Source organism: Notamacropus eugenii, chromosome 5 (genome assembly GCF_028372415.1).
Source record: "Notamacropus eugenii isolate mMacEug1 chromosome 5, mMacEug1.pri_v2, whole genome shotgun sequence".
Classification (NCBI taxonomy): domain Eukaryota; kingdom Metazoa; phylum Chordata; class Mammalia; order Diprotodontia; family Macropodidae; genus Notamacropus; species Notamacropus eugenii.
Genome location: NC_092876.1, coordinates 277,801,776 through 277,820,885, shown reverse-complemented (window position 1 = coordinate 277,820,885; position 19,110 = coordinate 277,801,776). Strand labels below are relative to the sequence as shown.

General features: G+C 35.6%; 1 protein-coding gene across 6 annotated transcripts in view; it reads left to right on the top strand.

The window, feature by feature from the left end:
- Positions 1-19,110, top strand: part of ARHGEF12 (Rho guanine nucleotide exchange factor 12) — a 177,136-nt gene that overhangs the window by 133,802 nt on the left and 24,224 nt on the right. For all 6 annotated transcript variants that reach the window (XM_072612939.1, XM_072612935.1, XM_072612936.1 and 3 more), the window contains 13 exons: positions 2,969-3,061; positions 6,849-6,959; positions 7,326-7,424; positions 10,507-10,549; positions 11,111-11,216; positions 11,617-11,754; positions 12,278-12,310; positions 12,619-12,733; positions 14,501-14,606; positions 14,908-15,120; positions 15,477-15,609; positions 16,503-16,538; positions 16,688-16,842. In XM_072612939.1, coding sequence (XP_072469040.1) covers positions 2,969-3,061; positions 6,849-6,959; positions 7,326-7,424; positions 10,507-10,549; positions 11,111-11,216; positions 11,617-11,754; positions 12,278-12,310; positions 12,619-12,733; positions 14,501-14,606; positions 14,908-15,120; positions 15,477-15,609; positions 16,503-16,538; positions 16,688-16,842 — 1,381 coding nt within the window. The remainder of the gene's footprint in view (positions 1-2,968; positions 3,062-6,848; positions 6,960-7,325; positions 7,425-10,506; positions 10,550-11,110; positions 11,217-11,616; positions 11,755-12,277; positions 12,311-12,618; positions 12,734-14,500; positions 14,607-14,907; positions 15,121-15,476; positions 15,610-16,502; positions 16,539-16,687; positions 16,843-19,110) is intronic.

Genomic DNA, 19,110 nt, shown 5'->3' with positions numbered 1-19,110 from the left:
AGTACCTTTCACAGAAAAGATGCTTAGTAAATATTTGAATGAATTGGGTGCTTTTTTGTATAGCATATTTTTATTCCAGAAATGTGAGATACTTTTTCAAGTAATATATCTGAAGGCAAGGTCGTCTAAATGTGTTACGTTTGGCAAGATGTAATTAAGCAAGTAATTAATGCTGCAAAAGTTATACAGAAGCAAAATTAATGTGACATTGAGGTAAATATAAATAGTTCAACCTTTGTGAGCTTCAGCCTCTTGACATATAAAAAAAGATTAGATGATCTGAGCTCTTTCCATGTTTTAGATTCTATAATTCTACATTATTTGATAATTTGGATTATTTTTGCTACTGCTTGCCTCTCCTGCAGCGTCACATTGTTTGAAAATGTTTTCCAGGAAAAAAAAGAAAATATTTTCCAGTTCATAGTTAAAATCTTCCTTTAAACTGTTCTTCCCACTTAGGTAAATTTAACAGCTCCCATTATTCATTCTTTTGCATGTAGCCAGTATATCACAGTTGTGTTATGAGGAGTATTTACAAACTGACTATGTGGTAGTTCTTTCGTGGTGGATGATGCTGTTTAATTTTAGTAGGGTTCAGAAAACACCTAGAAGAAGCTAGATCCAAACATCTTAAGTAGAACCAGGTTTGTTTTTTTTTAAGCTACATATATGTTTAGAGTGTACTATTATTTTAAAAATCTTCTTGAACTAGATTTAACATCTTGTTTCCTGAAACAACTAATCATTTTTAATAGCAACCAGTGCTTAGGTGTACTGATGGTGTTACATATTGGTGAAATAAGAGCTTATTGTCACTCTTTGACTTTTGTCTGGTATACATCAACCATGTTTTCTTTACTGCATTGAAGTCTCCATGAGAGTCTATAACTAAGAGTCGATTTCAGACCACAGGTGGGAAATAAATTATGTTTATTTTCCATGGAAAAAAGGTATAATTGTCATAATAAATCTCAATATATATCAGTCAGATTCATTCACAACTTCTCACTTTTAATTTGAAAAAAGAATTTTAGAAATTGCAATTTACAGTATAATTCAACATAGTACACATTTATGTGCCACTTATGTGCTAAGTGCCGGGAGTAACAAACGGAAAGAAGGATAGTCCCTACCCTCAAGGAGTTTACAATCTAATAAAGAAAGACAACACTAAAAAGGAAACTGAATATTGGAAGGGGGAAAGTGGTGTGGATACGCAGAGGGAGGGAAGAGTGTGATGTTCTTTGTATTCCAAACCTAAGCGAGCTGGTAATACAAAGTGGAGAATTAACCTGGAAAGTTCAGATCCCAGCCCCTATAAAGGAAAACTTTCAGAGGAGTTTAGTATTCTACCCTGCAGCTTTCCCATCAGAGGGAAGAGAGGAGCCTGAGGTAGTTGGGAATGCATTTAAAAGAGATTCCAAGTGTTATTAAACATGTCAGGACACAAGAATACTTCATTTATCTAAGTTTGATTAGTAATTGCTAAAAAATATTTTGGTGATCTCTGTTAAATACTTTGCTGATACTGAATTAGCCTCAAATGATTGGGTTCCCATAGAATTTATCATTTACCAATACTAGAACCTCAGTGATTCAGTTAATGAGGCAAATGATGATAGGAGACCTAGTTTTTGTAGCTCATGTCATACTTTGTCAGCTGAAGTGTATATTTGATTAAGTAAATATTGGCTAAATTTTCAACTGCTGAAGTAGCAACAACTCTAGATGAGAATCTCTTATCCTTCCTCCTTTCAAGTTATCTATGTCCTGAATATTAGATCCCTTACCCTACAGTCTGTACATCTAAAATGAGAGATCTATAAAAGGAAAAAAAAATGTAAGTACCCAGTGAACTTCATAATGTTAATTATTTTATTTAAGCCTCCTCTGATTACTTTAAAACAGCATTAAAGTATGGTAGAATTCATGGCTTAATCTAAAATGCAAAGGTAGAATTTGGTGTTTGGATAGTTTTTCAACCAAAATGGGATAAAAAAGAAGATAAAAGAGCAATTAATTAGCCATTTGATTGTTAAGACTTGCAGGTTTAGTACATTTGAAAGAATCAGAATATGATTTCAACACCTTTTATTACAATATAGCGGGGAGACATAATGGAAAGATGATGGAATTTGAGTTTCAGATAGCTGAGACCTAGCTCTTGCTATTAACAAGATCTGTGGACTTGAGAGAGCCCCTTAACCTCTCAGGACCTGTTTTCTTAACCATTTGATGAGATATTTGGACTAAGTCTTCTCTTCAGTTTTAAGTACTGTGACTTCCATAATGAATTCTATCCCATTGAAGAGAGAAAAGCTGCCTGAAGGCACTGTGAATGGATTATAAGAATGCAGAATCTTAGGTTCCATCTGAGCACTATGTCTTGAAAATAATAGGAGCACAATAAACATGTATCTTCCCCCTTCTTTCTCTTCTCCATTCCTGGCCCTACCCCTTCCTCCCATTTTTCTTCTACTCTCTTCCCTTTTCTGATAGTGTAAAATAACGAAGGTTTAGTAGCCAAGAGTGTAGTAAAACAAAGGCCTCTCTCTCCAAAGAAGGCTTCTAGAGGATTCTCTGGTAAACAGAAGAGAGTTAGGTCAGTCTTCCGGGTGATTCTGTCCCTAGCAAAGTAATCCACGTTTTGAAATATTTGAGGACTTTTATTTGAAAAAAATTCATTCTCAGGTTACCTAAGCTAAGTCTTTTAGTCCTGAGAATGACTTTTTCTCTTTCCAGATTCTCACTTAATTCTAGTGCCTTCTCTCTACTGATTATCTCTGTTTCTGTATGTAGTTTTTTCATTTTGTCTCCACTGTTAGATTATGAGCTCTTTGAGAGCAGGGACTGTTTTTTGCCTTTCTCTTTATCCCCAGCAATTAGCCTTGACACTTAGTAGGCTTTTAATAAATACTTATTGACTGAAATATTAACACATGGTTCTTTATATATTATTCTTTCCCAGGACACTCAATCAAACATTGGGAGTCCCTTAATTCGAACAGCACCTCAGATCATTGGAGCAGAGGATGATGACTTTGGCACTGAACATGAACAGGTGATGTTTTTCCTAAAGCAGGAATTATCAGTTTTTAAGAGATTGCCCCGTTAGTTAACAAAAACTAACCCTTTCCTGGGGCCATGAAACAGCAGTTGCCAGAATTTGATGCTAAATTTTCAAGCTGACAGTCTGTTGAGTAAATTACTATTTTTATCCTTAAACTTCTCCCTACTAGTAAAAGCTATTTTTTTATATTTAAATTTTTTTATATTTAATTTTTTTAAAATTTTTTATATTTAAATTTTATATTTAGAAACATCAGAGGTTAAAGCTGATATGACTTTGAGGCACTGAATGTATTCTATAATTATCCATTAGAATTTTTTTTCTTTTGAGTAGTCTTTAAAAAAATATGGGTAAACTCAAGCTTGTCCTTATCTTGCCTGTCCTCTTGTTACCTATTTCCTCACAGCTTAATCCCCCCAAATTTGAGTTGGTATAGGATAATTATCGTGATAGTGTTATGTTAATTATATGATGCATAGAATGAATAGCAAAGAAATTTAGTGATAGTTCTAATAAAAACATATAAGTTCACTCTTCATTCTCCTAGTAGCCGCCAAACTTTTTTGATCATGTACCCCATTAGCAATATGTTTTTTGAGTATACTCTTCCAAAATATTTGTATTTACATATTTGCTGTATATTTACTTATTTATAAATTACGTACAGGTAATCCTGTATTAGTAATTATATACATTCTGAAACTTACACAGAAATAAAAATTAAGAAGGAAAAGATGAAGAGAAATAATATCTGACCCTAGAATCAATAGAGAGCTACTGAAGTTTTAGTATATAGGGGAGGGCCACTGTCAGATCTGCACTTTGGGAAAACAGTTTGACAACTGCATGGAGGATGGATTGGAGAAAGGAGAAACTTGAGGCAGGGAGGCTAGTTAGGAAGCAGTTGCAATAGTTTAAGCGATGAGGGATTAATACTGCCATGGTGCCTATGTGAGTAGAGAGAAGGGGACAGATAAAAGAGATGTCATGAATGTAAAAGCAACGTAATTTAGTGACTGGTTAGCTGTGTGAGATAAGGAAAAGTGAAGCATCAGGCATAATGCTCTGTGTGTGTGTGTGTAAAACACATATGTATATATTTGTGTACATACATATATCTGGAAATAATCTGCATTGAGATGATTTAAACTCAGGGGAACTGATGAAGTCTCTAAGTGAGAGAGTATACAAAATGAAGAGAGGAGAGCCATAGTTAGTGCCTTTCGGCACACCCGAAGTTTTGGAATGTGATATAGATGATAGTATAGTAAAGGAGTCTGAGAAAGAGCATTCAGACTGGAAAAGAACCAAGAAAAAGAAATGTCATCATAACCCAAAGAGGAGAGAATAAGTAAACACGTGTCAGATACCACAGAGAAGTTAAGAAGACTGAGGAAAAAAGACTATCAGATATGGCAATTAGATTTCCTGGTAATTTTGATGAGTGCAGTTTCTATAGAACTGAGGAGTCAAGAATAATGAGGCAGTTGAGAAACTAGTAATACCCTTGACAGACATAGGGAAGTTCTCAAGAGGTTGAGATTTGGGGGAAAAGTAATGTAATTGCAACCCCTCCATGCCTGCTCAGCCTGTACCACTCAATCTTTTTCACTGAAAAATGAGAAGTGCTGGTAGGGGCATATTCATAGGCCATTGCCTAAGATGTGGGGCTGAGGGTAAGGAACAAGAAATTTTGCCTGTGAAGCTCTTGGGAATGGTTTAGATTATAATGTATTTGAGAAGTTCTTGCCAAAGTTGGCTAATAGTGGGAGCAGGTAGAGTTGGGGTCAATATTGAAGGAGGAGCAAGGTAAATGTGCTGGAGACAAGCCACCTACAAACCTGTGGAAGGTGAGCTACAGCTCATCTTCCCACTGTCAAACCAGTCACATACCTTATGGTCAAATAGTGGCCCCCTCTTTGGTAATCTCTGCTCCAGTTTACTCTTATTTGGCATCTCAAACTCAACATGCCCTGAATAGAATTCATTGTCTTTTCCCCAAAATCCACCTTTTTTCTGAGCTTTGTCATTTCTATTGAGAACATCATCATTCTGCCACTTGTTCATGTTTTCAGTTTCATCCTAATCTCAATGCCTCAATCTCCCTTTATCCACATATATACCTAGTTGGTTGCCTGGTCTGACTGTTTCTGTCTCCACAATATCTTTTGAATATATCCTTTTCTTTCTACACAAATGACCACCTTTTCGGTTCAAACCCCCAACACCTCTCTTGTTGTTGTTACCCTGTTGATTGGTCTCTTCTCTTCTTCAACCTATTCTGGATACAGCTTCCAAAGGGATTTTCCAAAATACAGATTAGATCCATGACACTGTCCTACTCAATAAACTCTGTCTTCCTCTTACCTCAAATAAGAACTATGCCATTAAAAAAAGCCCTTCTCAACTTGGCTCTACCCTACCTTTCCAATATTACTGTGTATCATCCCTCTTTATGCATTTTGGCATATAGCCAGACTATCCTTCTTGCTGTTTCTCATAGAAGACATTCCATCTTCTGCCTCAGTGCCTGTGCACAGACTGTCTTTCATACCAGAATACCTTCTCTCCTCACCTTTACCTCTTCAAATCCTTAGTTTTCTTCAAATCTTAGTAGAGATGTCATATTTTATGTGTGAGGCCTTTCATGAATTCCCTAGTGACTAGTGTCTTTCTCTCCCCTTCCATTACCTTGTATTTATTTAATATTTATTTTGAATATAATTATATAGGTATATATTATCTTCCCATAGTAGGATGTAAACTTTCAAAGGCAGGGATGATTTCACTTCCGTCTTTGTATCACTACTGCATCATCATCATCATCATACCATCACTAGCATTTATGCTTTAAAATTTACAGAACACTTTACAAATACTATCTCATTTTATTCTCAAAAACCAAAACAAAACCATTGGAAGTAGGTGCTATTACTATCTTCATTTTACAGATGAAGAATCAGAGACAGAGAATAAGTAGTTCTCTAGGATCACACAGCTATTGAGTATGTGAGACTGACTTGGAATTTAGGTCTTTCTGATTCCAGGTCCAGTGCTCTTTTCATTGCATCACTTTAATAAGTGGTTATTTGAACTGATTGTCCAAAAGCTGAAGAAATCCATTGCTGAGTTAAAAGGCTTTTTACAATAACTTTGTTGTTCAGTCATTTTTCAGTTGTGTCCAGCTCTTTGTGACTCCTTTTGGGGGATTTGCTTGGCAAAGATCATAGAGTGGTTTGCTATTTCTTTCTTCAGCTCATTTTACAGATGAGGAAACTGAGTCAAACAGGGTTAAGTGACTTGTCCAGGGTCACATAGGTAAGAAGAGTCTGAGGCCAGGACACTCAGAAAGGTGAGTTTTCCTGACTCCATGCCCAGCACTCTTACCTAATTTGTAGGATGGCTATTACTTAGTACAGGAAGAAGTACCATATTTTCACTTTGAGTAAAATGAGTTTTTGCAATTTTTGACTCCCTACATTGTTGAAGCCAAACTCTCTAATCTAGTTCATTCCTTTACCTTCCAAGATGATTCTGTTCACCTTGAAATGCTGACTGATCTTCAGAGAGACTCTAGAGTTTACTTAGCTTGTGAATTCTTGTAATTACTCTTAACAGTCTTATATTTTGTGTTCCTTCTACCCAGTTAAAAAACACAAAGTCACATGTGACCAGGTGGGTCAGTTGTGGCTTTCCTCATACAATACTCTGTGCGGAGACACCCCCAACCCCCACTCTAATGTAATAAATCTCTCAATGTATCTATTCCTCTTCACAGATTAATGGACAATGCAGCTGCTTCCAAAGTATTGAACTGCTGAGATCCCGCCCTGCTCACCTAGCTGTTTTCTTACACCATGTGGTTTCACAGTTCGACCCTGCGACATTGGTGAAAAATCATTGTTTGACGTATTATTCTTATTTACAAGTAAACTTTAGTCCTTTCAAAGCTTAAAGTTCGGATGTTCACATTTATACAACAGTTAGAAGGTGGGGTGGGGTGGGGTGGGGAATGGAGGAATGGGGAAGAATTCTCACCCATGAAGTTCAGACTTTTCCTGTTTACCTGGCATAGCAGGACCTAAAGATAAATAAAATCACCATCAAGCTCAGAGTAATGTTCTTGGCAACTTGGTAATAATTTTTTTTCTTAAAATAACTTATCAGGTCTTCTGACTGTTCTTTTAGGAAATGAACAGATTGAATTTATGATGACCCCTCACTTTCTTTCTCTTTGTTGTTTCATCTACTGCAGCTCTGTTATCTTTATTCAGACTTGTACAAACAGACCAATTCCAAGGAAACTCGACGCATCTTCCTTGAGTTTCACCAATTCTTCCTGGACCGAGCTGCAGTGAGTTGCCAATTTAATGTTTTCATCTTTAAGTTAATGTCCACCAAGGATATAGTAAGCACTTACCGTATGCTTAATTGGATTAGGTGCTGTGTGAGATAAAAAGAGAAGTAAACAAAGTCCTTGTCTTCAAAAAATTTACAATCTAGTAGGAGTTGATACACACACGCGCGCGCGCACACACGCACAGAGTATGATATAAATTAGGATGTGATGTGTGCCTAAAAGAAGTACAAAAATGAAGAAACATCAGTTAGGGAATGCCCCATTTCATTTTGGAGAATATGTTGCTAAGTTTGCGTGTAGTTAGGTGTTTGTTGAATTAAAACATATATAAATATACACAATTGTGTGTTTTGGAGTGTGTATTCATATGTTTATGTATGTATATATGTACACATAGTCTTTGCAATACTTGCCTGCTTGCATTGTAAGTGAGGTGTCAACAGTTTTTCACATAATAAATATTTTTTAAAATTACAAGAGTTATGAAAAAATGTCACACGTAATGAGTTAGTGGATTTTTCTCATAACAAAATATTAACATTTTAAATTATTTTAGGGCTACATGTTAGGCAATAGCAATTAGCAAATTTAGTAAGGCCTTGTATATATTGCTATCAAAACTACTCATTTTTCTTAAGTAGAATATCTTTTTTTTCCTTAAAATTGTTAACACTGAGTTGTATTCAGATTTCTCAAGTATATTTGTATTTTGTTCTAGCAACTCAGGATAAGTCACCAATGCTGGCTTAAAATTTTTTTTTAAAATAGGTTTTTATTGATGTCTTCTGTTTTTTAATGTCATCATGCTTATCTCTAGTAAACCCTCCCCCTTCTGTCTCCCAGAAAGCCATCTCACATATCATATAATATTACTATTGGGTCTTAAGCTAATATTATTGTCCTTCATGTTATGAATTTAGTATAACCCAGTGGTCTTACCTGAGTTAGATAATGCTAACTTATAAATAAATGGGGATTTAAAATAAACATGCATTTAAACACTTTAAGAAATGGTGATTTGTTATATTGTCTAATTCAGTCAAATAAAAGCTTTGAAACTCCTTATTTAAGAAATTGCATATTATATTTCTTGCTGAAATATTAGAAGTGTCTTATTATGTTCTGCACCCTTTTGTTGAATTATTAGAACCACAGCCTGCAAACCTGTGACTCACTACTGTCTTAGAACCATAGACCTTTTTAGAAGGTTTTTAACTGAAGTAATTATTATATATAAATCAAATGTTTTCTAGGTCCTTGAACATCCTTGGAGGGAGAATACCAAATAAAGTATAGCTAAAAGCACTTGTTGTAGAACTCATTTATTATTTTAATTCAATAAGGCATAATTGCAGAAAGTTAAGCAGAGGTCGTGAAACTCTAAAAATACATTTCTATCCAGTATTTCCTCAAGTGAAAGGTGCTATGAACTTAACATAGCAAAATGACTAGGATTATATTCTATACAGTGTTCACTGTGTTTATCTGATTTTGTACCTCCATTTATGAGTCTCATATGAGGTTTTAAAAAAAATATGATGATATATGCTTCATTACTTCAAACTCAACATGATTACCTCCCTGTGAGTACTTTTGCTGATCAAAGCATATTGCTCTCCTTTATGGAATGTCTTCTTGATTAGCTGTCGTCAGAAATATTCCTCACCTAGTAGCCAACCTTCTGGCAATCAACTGTCTAAACTTAATCTTACTCTTAGTTTGCCATCTGAACCAACGCCAAAAGCCTTTTCTGCTGCACAGGAATCACCAGGACTTGAATATTGCTGGCATAGTCTTTGAGAACTCAAGTGCATCTCTACATGCTGATGATAACTGAGAGGGCCTTGATAATATATAAATTGTATTAATTTCCCCATATTGCTTCAAGTCAGTGATTGATTGTACCTTGTACCACCTGTGAACTTACTTGAAATTTACTTCATTTTTTTCACTTCAGAAATTTACTTTGGAATAATCAATTAGATTACTCAGTAAACATTTTTCAAGTGTTTATTCTGTGCTAGGCATTGGGCTAACTTCTGGGGATATAAATACGATAAAGAAAGATTGTCTGTGCTGTCAAAGATCTTACAATCTATTGGAGGAAGGCAGTACACAAAATGAAACTGAAAAGCAAGAGGGTGGGAAATGGGGTAGAATGGGAGTGATGGAGTCCAAAAGGGCACAAGTAGGAGGAAAACGAAGAGGTAGCTGGCTTGGGAGCGCTGTTTAAATGGTGGCTTTGGGAGAAACTCTTTGCTCTACTCTCCAGCCCTTAAATTAGTGAGGTGTAGAGAGTACTGCGGGTATCAGTGAGGTGTGAGTTGGTGCATTCTTAGAGAATGATGAAATTTCTGGTGATTAGAATTGGATAGGATGCAAAATTTTTGTAATGTAGTAAAATTATTTGTCTCCTTTCTTTTGAAGCATGAGCTTTGTGAACTTAGATAGCAAAATGGCTAGGAGGACACACTAACCAAACATATAATGTTTGTTGTAAGTACCTAGAAAACATCTCTAAGTCAAAACCCACAAAGTGAGTTTTTTCCTGAAGGAAACCATTTGATGGGTCAAATATAAAAAATATTTAAGATATAACATATTTGAATTAGTAGCAACGTAGTCTAATCTCATCAGTGAGGATACTCCCGGTGGTTCAGACAGACTTTCCACTGGTGGAAGACATCCCACACCTCATCCTTTTGTCCATGGCAGCCCACATGTGCTCTATAGACAGCCCTCCCAGGGTGCTAGGCTCTTTTTCTTGGTATTTTAACAGTATGTGGATAACAGTGTTAGAAATTGAGCTATTCTTCTATTATGCTTCAGTGTTGAGAAGAAACGCTATGCGATAAGCATAGACCAGTGTGTATGTTTATAATTCAGTTCATATTGACCAAGTGTCATATGTGCCATGCGAAGCACTAAGAAGTATGTAGAAACTAGACTATATCATTGATATGTGTGTGTATGTATGTGAAGACACACATACACACACATTTTTTGAAAGATACACAGTGCTGTTTCTTAGCTTTTTTTTTCTCCCCCCCCTCCCCCCCCCCCTTTTTTTTTAAAGCACTTGAAGGTTTCTGTTCCAGAAGAAATATCTCAAGACCTGGGTAAGTAAGTCTATTTATGGTACCACAGGTTTCAAAGGATAATTCATATAGAGCAACTAGGTGATACAGTAGATAGAGCACTGGGTCTGGAGTCAACAAGACCTGATTTAAAATCTGTCCTCAGACACTTACTAGCTTTGTGACCCTGGATAAATTATTTAACCTTTGTCCCTCAGTTTTCTCATCTGTAAATTGAAGAAAATAATAGCTTCTACTCCCAGGATTGTTGTGAGGATCAAATTAGGTATTTGTAAAGTGCTTTGCAAATCTCAGATTATATAGAAAAACTATTGTTATGGTTGTTGTTTTTGAGAGATTTCCAAGTAATCTCTTTAACAAGGTCCAATGGATTTATTTAACTTGAAGGAACGATATAATAGCTAGTCACCAGGTTTGTTTCAGAGGTTCAGACCCAGAGCTGAAAAGCTATGAGGTAAAGATAAAGTTTTTAATAAATAATTTTAGTTGTACTTAACATAAGAGGGAGTATTGATCTTTTTGTCACATGATGTATATTGACTCATAGATAATGCAAATAATTCCTTTCTTATTTTCCTTTAGAAAAAAGAAGGCCAGAACTTATACCTGAAGATCTGCACCGACATTACGTCCAAACTATGCAAGACAAAGTCTATCCTGAAGTTCAGAAGCACTTGGAAGACTTCAGGTCTGTGTGTCGGCAGATTGTAATTAGTTTTATCATTAGAGACTATTTTAGGTAGAGGTAGCCTTTAAAATGCCTGCACCCTGGCTTTAGGGGCATGTCTGTGAATGGAGTAGAACTGACCTACGTGGTCCATTCTTTCCGGTACTTGCCGTAACAGATCTCTTTGTTTTGTCTGTGAGAAATGTATCCCTTTGGGGGCATAAAATCTGTATTCTGATGTGTGTTTGTCTTCAGAGTTTCTTCCCCCAGCATCTGAGGTGATATTAGTTTAGAACATGCAACTAAATGGCATTTTCCCCAGAACTAGAAACGGTTAGCTAGAGGGGACATACAGTCCAAACATCCCCAAAGGGAGGTACTTCTTTTCTATTGTCCTTAGCATTCGTCTCATTCTCTTCAGGCAGAAACGTAGTATGGGGCTAACCTTAGCTGAAAGTGAACTGACCAAACTTGATGCAGAGCGAGACCGTGACCGAGTAACCCTGGAGAAAGAACGGGCGTGTGCAGAGCAGATCATTACCAAAATTGAAGAAGTATTGTAAGTTATAGAGTATTAATGAAATAGAACTTTCTTTTATCACATTATAAGAAAGACTACATTGAAAGAATCAGCATAAGAAGGAAAAACGTGTGTGTGTTTTTGTATACGTATGTATGTATGTGTATATATATACACACACACATGCACACATAACTATACATGTATGTATATATATGTGTGTGTGTATATATGTGTGTGTACACATATATATGAGAAATGTTTTGAGAATTTTTGTTGAATGAATAAAACTATTTCCCCCAAATCAAATATGTATTATTTATTGTGGTTTAAATTTCATAGGTTACCTAGAATAAAGCATATATTGTTAATGAAAGAAAGGTGAAAATGTTTTAACTCCACTGTGGATTAACCTGCCTCTGACACCAGATTCTTTGTACTAAAAATTTAGTACTATGGCTTTGGCATCTACTGTCTTGAGTTTTAAGTATCAATGTTAATTGGTAAAAAGATACCTTATTAAATTTTAATTTATTGTTTCCAAACTGCTTCTTATCTGTAGGATGACAGCTCAAGCTGTTGAAGAAGACAAAAGGTAACATATTCATTTTCTTGCATTTTCAATGAAGTAGTAAGAAAAATACTCCCCAGTCCTAATTTGTGATTTATTCTTTGTGATTTGTAAGTAATGTAACAGTCTCCCTCTAGTGGCATACATTTACAAAGAGACTTCTAGTCTTCATGAATGGAATTTTTTTTCTCTTTGTAGCTAGAGATTATAGTTTATGTTTCTCTTGTTGCCTTAGGCATCTTGCCCTTAGGTTTATAAAGGTCACTGATGACTTTCTCCTGTTCATCTTTCCTTATCAAAGGTAACAGTTGAGTTAACTTTTTCTCTTCTAGTTCAACAATGCAGTATGTTATCCTCATGTACATGAAGCATTTGGGAGTCAGAGTAAAAGAACCTCGGAATTTGGAGCATAAGCGAGGTCGCATAGGGTTTCTGCCAAAAATCAAGGTAATAAGTGGTGTAAAAGGGGGATTCTGCACTTTCGTGCAGATTCATACCTTTTATTTGTGTTGGTTTCATTTTCCTCTTTGTGTGTTTATATTGTATAAATTGATATCCTCTACCCCTCCAAGATTTTTTCATTGACTGTATGTTATTCGGTAAGAATATTCTGTAGTAAATTTGATCTTCTGTTTCCTTATCTTAATTTCTCAAGTTTATGTTTGTCCATTCAGTTCATCCTTCCCCTGCCCTACTTTTTTCATTTTTCCTAAAATTTAATGTGTTATCAAGCCTCCTTCTGTCTTCTGAAACCATCCTGTAAGATATTTCTGTTTTATGTCATATTTTACCTTTGATGCTAATGTATCATTGTATTTGATCCTTAATGCATGGATTACTTTTCTATTTCTCTAGCCTCTAGATTCAGAGCCTGTTTTTAATGATATTCTGCACTATTGTTTGTGTATTGTTATTGTACTCTTGAAAGCTATAGAAGTGGTTTGATTTAAATTGTTGGCCCTCTAGACAGAAATTGACTCAGATCACAGTATGAGTAAATATCATGGATTTAAGTAGACATCATCTCTTAGACAGTAAAGACTTTGTGTGCTCACCAAGACCAGGTGCATGTTTTATTTTGTTTTTCACTGGTGGAACATGTTCTTTTCTTTTTAAAATTATTTCTAATTTACAACATTCACTTCCACAAGCTTTTGAGTTCCAAATTTTCTCTTCCTCCCCCCTCTCCAAAATGGCATGCAATATATATTCACATTAAACATATTTTCAGAACATATTTTTTTCTACCCAGTAATGTTGTCTTTTGTATGGAAGAGACAGCATAGAAGAAGTAGGAAGGGACATTGGATTTGGAGTTAGGAGACGTAGATTCCAATCCTGTCTCTCTGTGACCTAGGGGAAGGCAGTTAACCTCAGTGGACTGCACATTCAATCTTTTCATCTGTGAAAGAAAGTTTAATGAAATAATCTCAAGTTGCTTTCTAACTCTACATTTCTATGTTTCTAACATATTACTAACCTTCCATCAGTAGGGCTTGTACTTAGAGTTATCTATCTAATAGTGTTGATAGGTTGATTGAATTCATGTTGCCAGTTTTCTTGCCTAGTGCTCTTGAGATCAGTAGCATGTATTTGGAAGATAACTTTGGATGAAATAAATGACCTCCCATTTACAGTCTTATATGTACTTAGTTGTTTGCATGTTGTCTCCACGACTAGATTGTGAGCTCATTGAAGGTGAGGACCATGTTTTTACTTTTCTTTTTTTCCTAGCATTTTAGCATAGTGTATTGCACACAGTAAGCTCTTAATAGTAAGTCTTTTTGACTGCCTGTTACTTAAAAAGGCATTTATCAATAAATACTTAGTATGTGTTAGATACTGCTAAAGAACTGAAATTTCAAATACAAAAGAGATAGTCCCCACCATCAAGGAGCCTTATATTCTAGTATATAGATACAGCATGTGAAACAAAACAAATCTGTTAAATCAAAAGATCAGTCCTATGATGTGACCTCATTAGTACCATTGTAATCAACTCATTTAATCCTCAGTGGGTCTTTCTACATTACTCCCATGGTATATTTAAATATTTGACTCTTAAGTATAAGTGAACAGTAAGTTAATGTATGCATACTTTTATAGTCAATTTTTATCCAGCTTTTGAGAATATGTTTTTATTTTCAAGGAACAAGAGAAAACCGATAATAAAAAATGTCCTATATTAATTCTTTGATTGTTTGTTGACTATAGCAAAGTATAAAGAAAGATAGGGAAGGTGAAGAAAAAGTGAAGAGAAGAGGATTCCCAAGCATTTTAGGACCCCCAAGGAGGCCAAGCCGTCATGACAACAGTGCAAGTATGTTGGTTTTGAAAATACTCCATTCTCCACTGTTTGCTGCTTAGATGATGTTCATTTCATTAGGATGAATTATTAGAGAGGAGTTAAAAGTGAGACCAATCCAAATAACATATAGAGGTAAATAGTACCCACTTGCGACATTTTTGTATAGAGATTTCCATCCCTTCTTGGGGCTTCAGATAATGTGTGATTTTTCACTCATTTTCACTTTTATTGAGGAAATACTTCTTTGAACTAGCAATAATCAGAATTTCACTTAGTGACCTCCCAGCTTTCTAATTAGTTTCTATCTGTTCAGTTGGCAGAGCCATGGAACTACAAAAGCAGCGCCATCCCAAGCACTTATCCACACCCTCATCAGTGAGTCCTGAACCTCAGGACTCTGCCAAGTTGCGCCAGAGTGGAATCTCCAGCGATGTAGCAGACACCATGTATGTGCCAGCTAATCCCATGTCTTCTTTGACTTCAGGGATTAGTGCCTCCCAAGAGGGAGGGAAAGAGAATGAAATAGGTAAGTTGATGCTATAGAGAAACATGTTTAAGAGTCTTGGTTGTTAAGAAACCTTTTCTGTCAGATTATAGTAGTCAAGAATTAATCCCACCTCATAATTACTTAATTTGAGTCTTTTGTTATTTGTCAGAAAGTGATAACTTTTGACTTGTTCAGATTTGGACTATTCACAAACCTTAGAAATCATTTCCCAAATTATTCAGGGTAGAATTTAATATCTTAGATATTTCTTGGCCCCAACCCTTCATATGTTTTTGAAGATTAGATTGGATTCCTTTTAAAGGAATATGTGATTGATAAAAGTGTTGCATTTGGTTAGTACAAATGCCATTTAAGTCCTTGATCTCTCTTTTCAGGGTCAAAACAGATTGGAGAAACACCAACTTCTGGAGATTCTACAGATGGTACACCACGAACTCCCAATACAGTCTTTGATTTCCCAGCTCCACCATTAGACCAGTTGCAGGAGGAGGAAGGTGAAGTAGAAAGGTAATGCTGTACAACCAGTCAGTGAGAATTTGAGGCATTGTTTAATTGCTTAGGAACAATGTGATTTTTTTTTTTTATCTGTAAATGTACTAATACAGCTTGATGAATATCTATTCTTCCTGACAAGTAGCCATTTGGAAATTGTCTTCCAAACTGGACTGATACTGAAACTCTAAGAAAAGATAATGTTAAATTTTTATAATATTTAGAAAAAATTGCTTATTTCATTTATTTAGCCTGTACTTTAACTGAATGTATGAGATCTCTTTTCCTGTCATTTTTTTTGTTATGAACTTGGTGAGCATCACCACATGTTGAGCATTTCATTATTCAGAGACTAGAAAATGAAGACTACATATGAAATTGTGAATTTCCAATACATAGATTTTTTTGAAGTCTACATTAAATTTAGCATAATGGTAACAAAACTGCCCTGCTTGTCTGTCTCCTCCTGAACTTCTTTATGCTTTTTTCTGTGTATTTCTTTAGTTTTGCATTGATATCCTTTTTTCTTATATTCCCCTCACCTCTCCCCTCCCCTGCCTTCTCCTCTCCTCTCTTTTTTTCATCATTAACATTACCTAGCAACATTTCTTCCTCCACGTGAAGCCTTTTCTAGTAACACTAAAGTACATTCAAGAAAAGCAATGTCATACATTCACCATGTCTGAAAATATGTAGCTCATTCTGCACCTTTAGTCCATTATTTCTCAACCAAAAAGGTGGGGAAGTATGCTTCATCTTATTTATTGGTCTTGTATTATATAGCTGTTATCAGAAGTTGAATGGTTATTTTCCTTTACATTGTAGTCCTTGTATAACTGGTTCTACTTGTTCTGCTCACTTCACTGGGTATCAATCCACTATTTTTTCCTTTTTTTTTCATTGTTTAGGTTACCTGAACATGGAACACCAAAGTCTTTTCGAAAGTGAGTACTTATTTTAAATAGCTTTCAGCAAAGACATGTTATTAAGATGGATATATTTTAATATCAATAATTGCCACTGTTTTTTAAACCCATTTTGTGTCACTGTTTACTTATTAGATCTTACATAAGTTTGATTTTCTCTTTTCTAGGCTTGATAGTATAGCTTTTGGGGAAAGTCAGAGTGAAGATGAACAATTTGAAAATGATTTAGAAACAGATCCACCAAATTGGCAGCAGCTTGTTAGCAGAGAGGTGCTACTAGGACTAAAACCTTGTGAGATCAAACGGCAAGAAGTGATCAATGGTAAGTGTAATCACTTTTCTCCTTGACTTATCATGTTCTATAGGAATAAGGCAGACTCTTCAGCCTTGTACTCTATGTATTCTCTAGCCTCATAAAATGTTAGACAAGATGACCCCTTAAATTATCACCCATCTCTAAATCTTTGATTGTTATTAATCTAAAATCAAAAGGCAGCCTTCAGAATACAGAGACTTGGAGATCTTATAAAGTTGGAAGTAACCTCAGGTGATCATCTGGTTTACTCCTTTGATTTTACTCATGTAAAGTATCATTATCCCCGTTTTTATAGATGAAGCAGCTGAGACCTTGGGAGGGACTTAATTAGGGACACATTGCTATTAAGAATATGTGTTGGAGGTCTCCTATGTCATTATACAGTACTTTTCCCCCTAGACTATGTATTTGTGGCAAGTGTATAACAGACTCTCCATTACCTTTAGAGCATAACTAGAAAAAGCCAGACTTTCTACCTCAAGTGGAAAAGGCTGCTGTTATAACCATAACAACAGCAATAATAGCAGTGACTAATATTTACATAGTGCCTTTTGTGTTCTAGGCGCTGTACTAAGTGCTTTATAAATATTAGCTCATTTTATCCCTACAACGATCCTGGGAGATAGGTCCTAGTGTTGTCATTACTTTACAGATGAGGAAACTGAGTCAGACAGCATAAGTAACTTGCCCAGGGTCACACAGTGTCTAAAGTTAGTGTCGAAGTTTAGATTTTAACACAGTCTTCCTAACTCTAGGATTGTGTGCTATCCACTGTACCACCTGCCTGCCCATTTATTACATTATAGAATATGCAGACAGAAAAGTATGATGAGCAAATATTATCACTTCTGAATAGAACTCAGTTTAAAGACATAACCCACATCTACTGTCATTAAAGTTTTACTCCAGTTTTATTATTGTATAGTTGAAGTGACTTGGGATGTTTAAAGGCGTCAATGCCAGCTAACATATTCCAGCATATCCTACTAATCTGGAAAGCCCCTGAATATGGATGTGATGATGGACAAGGTCTGTTGTCTAAAGACAAGCATAGCTGAATCTAGAGAAGACATCTTACTGTGTGGTTTATGTTATGTCAGAGCAATTAATGAAAACTGTTTACTTAAGTATGGAGAGATGCTCACCTAATGCGATAAAATCATAAGTCTTCTAACTTTAGTATAGTCTTTTAATCATAATAATTATGGAACTTAAGTTTGATGGCAAACCCTATAAATTTATGGTGCTAAAGTTTTGATAAAGCAGTAGTATTCTGTTAAAAAGTTAATTATGGTCTCAGTGATTATTATTGACTTAAAAGTTCACAAGTTTAGAATAGTGCTGTACAAATGATGAATGCTTCCTCCTTGTCAGTAGGAGAAGCCTTATGGTTAACGGAAGAGAGATCTGGCCTCAAAGCCAGGAAAACCTGACTTTAAGTCTCACCTCCCTAGGCTCGGATCATGTATGTGGGATTCTGGATGAATAACTTAACCCCTTGTGCTCTGGGCAATTCTCTAAGATTACAAGTTGCAGAAAAGGTGCCAATTTCACTTTGTGGAGTTAATTTGCTCATCTAAGAGTTGCCCAAGACAGTGAAATCACAGGTCCGGTTTCTCTCTCTAATTGTCAGTTCTCAAGTACCTTATTATTTTTTGTTGTTGTTCAGTCACTTTTCTGTTGTGTCCAACCCTTGGTGACCTCATTTGGAATTTTCTTGGAAGTGGTTTACCGTTTCTTTCTCCAACTTATTTTACAGATGAGGAAACTGAGGTAAATAGGGTTAAGTGAACTCCCAGGGCTGCACAGCTAGTAAGTGTCTGAGGCCATATTTGAACTCAGGAAGATGAGTCTTCTGACTTTAGTCCTGGTGCTGTATCCATTGTGTACCACCTAGCTGCCCTTACCTTACTTGATTCTTATAAAAGATATTTCTTTCATATGTATGATTCCATTTGATTCTTACAGCAACTCTTTCAGGGTTAGTAGGGATGGTATTGTAATTTCCATCTTTATGTTATAGATTATAGTATAATTATTGATTATTTTAAAATTTGCCAAATGTTTTCATTATCCAGTTTGATATAACATCAGGAAATGGTCTCAGAAAGGTGAAGTCCCATACCCAATGTTACATGACTATAAATGATAGAGTCTGATTAAAGTATTTCTTCCATCATTCTAGTTGCAGATGGAGAGATTGAGGCTCAGAGAGGTTAAGTGACTTCCCCGTAGTCACCTATATCACTTGAAACAAAGGGAACAGTCAACTCA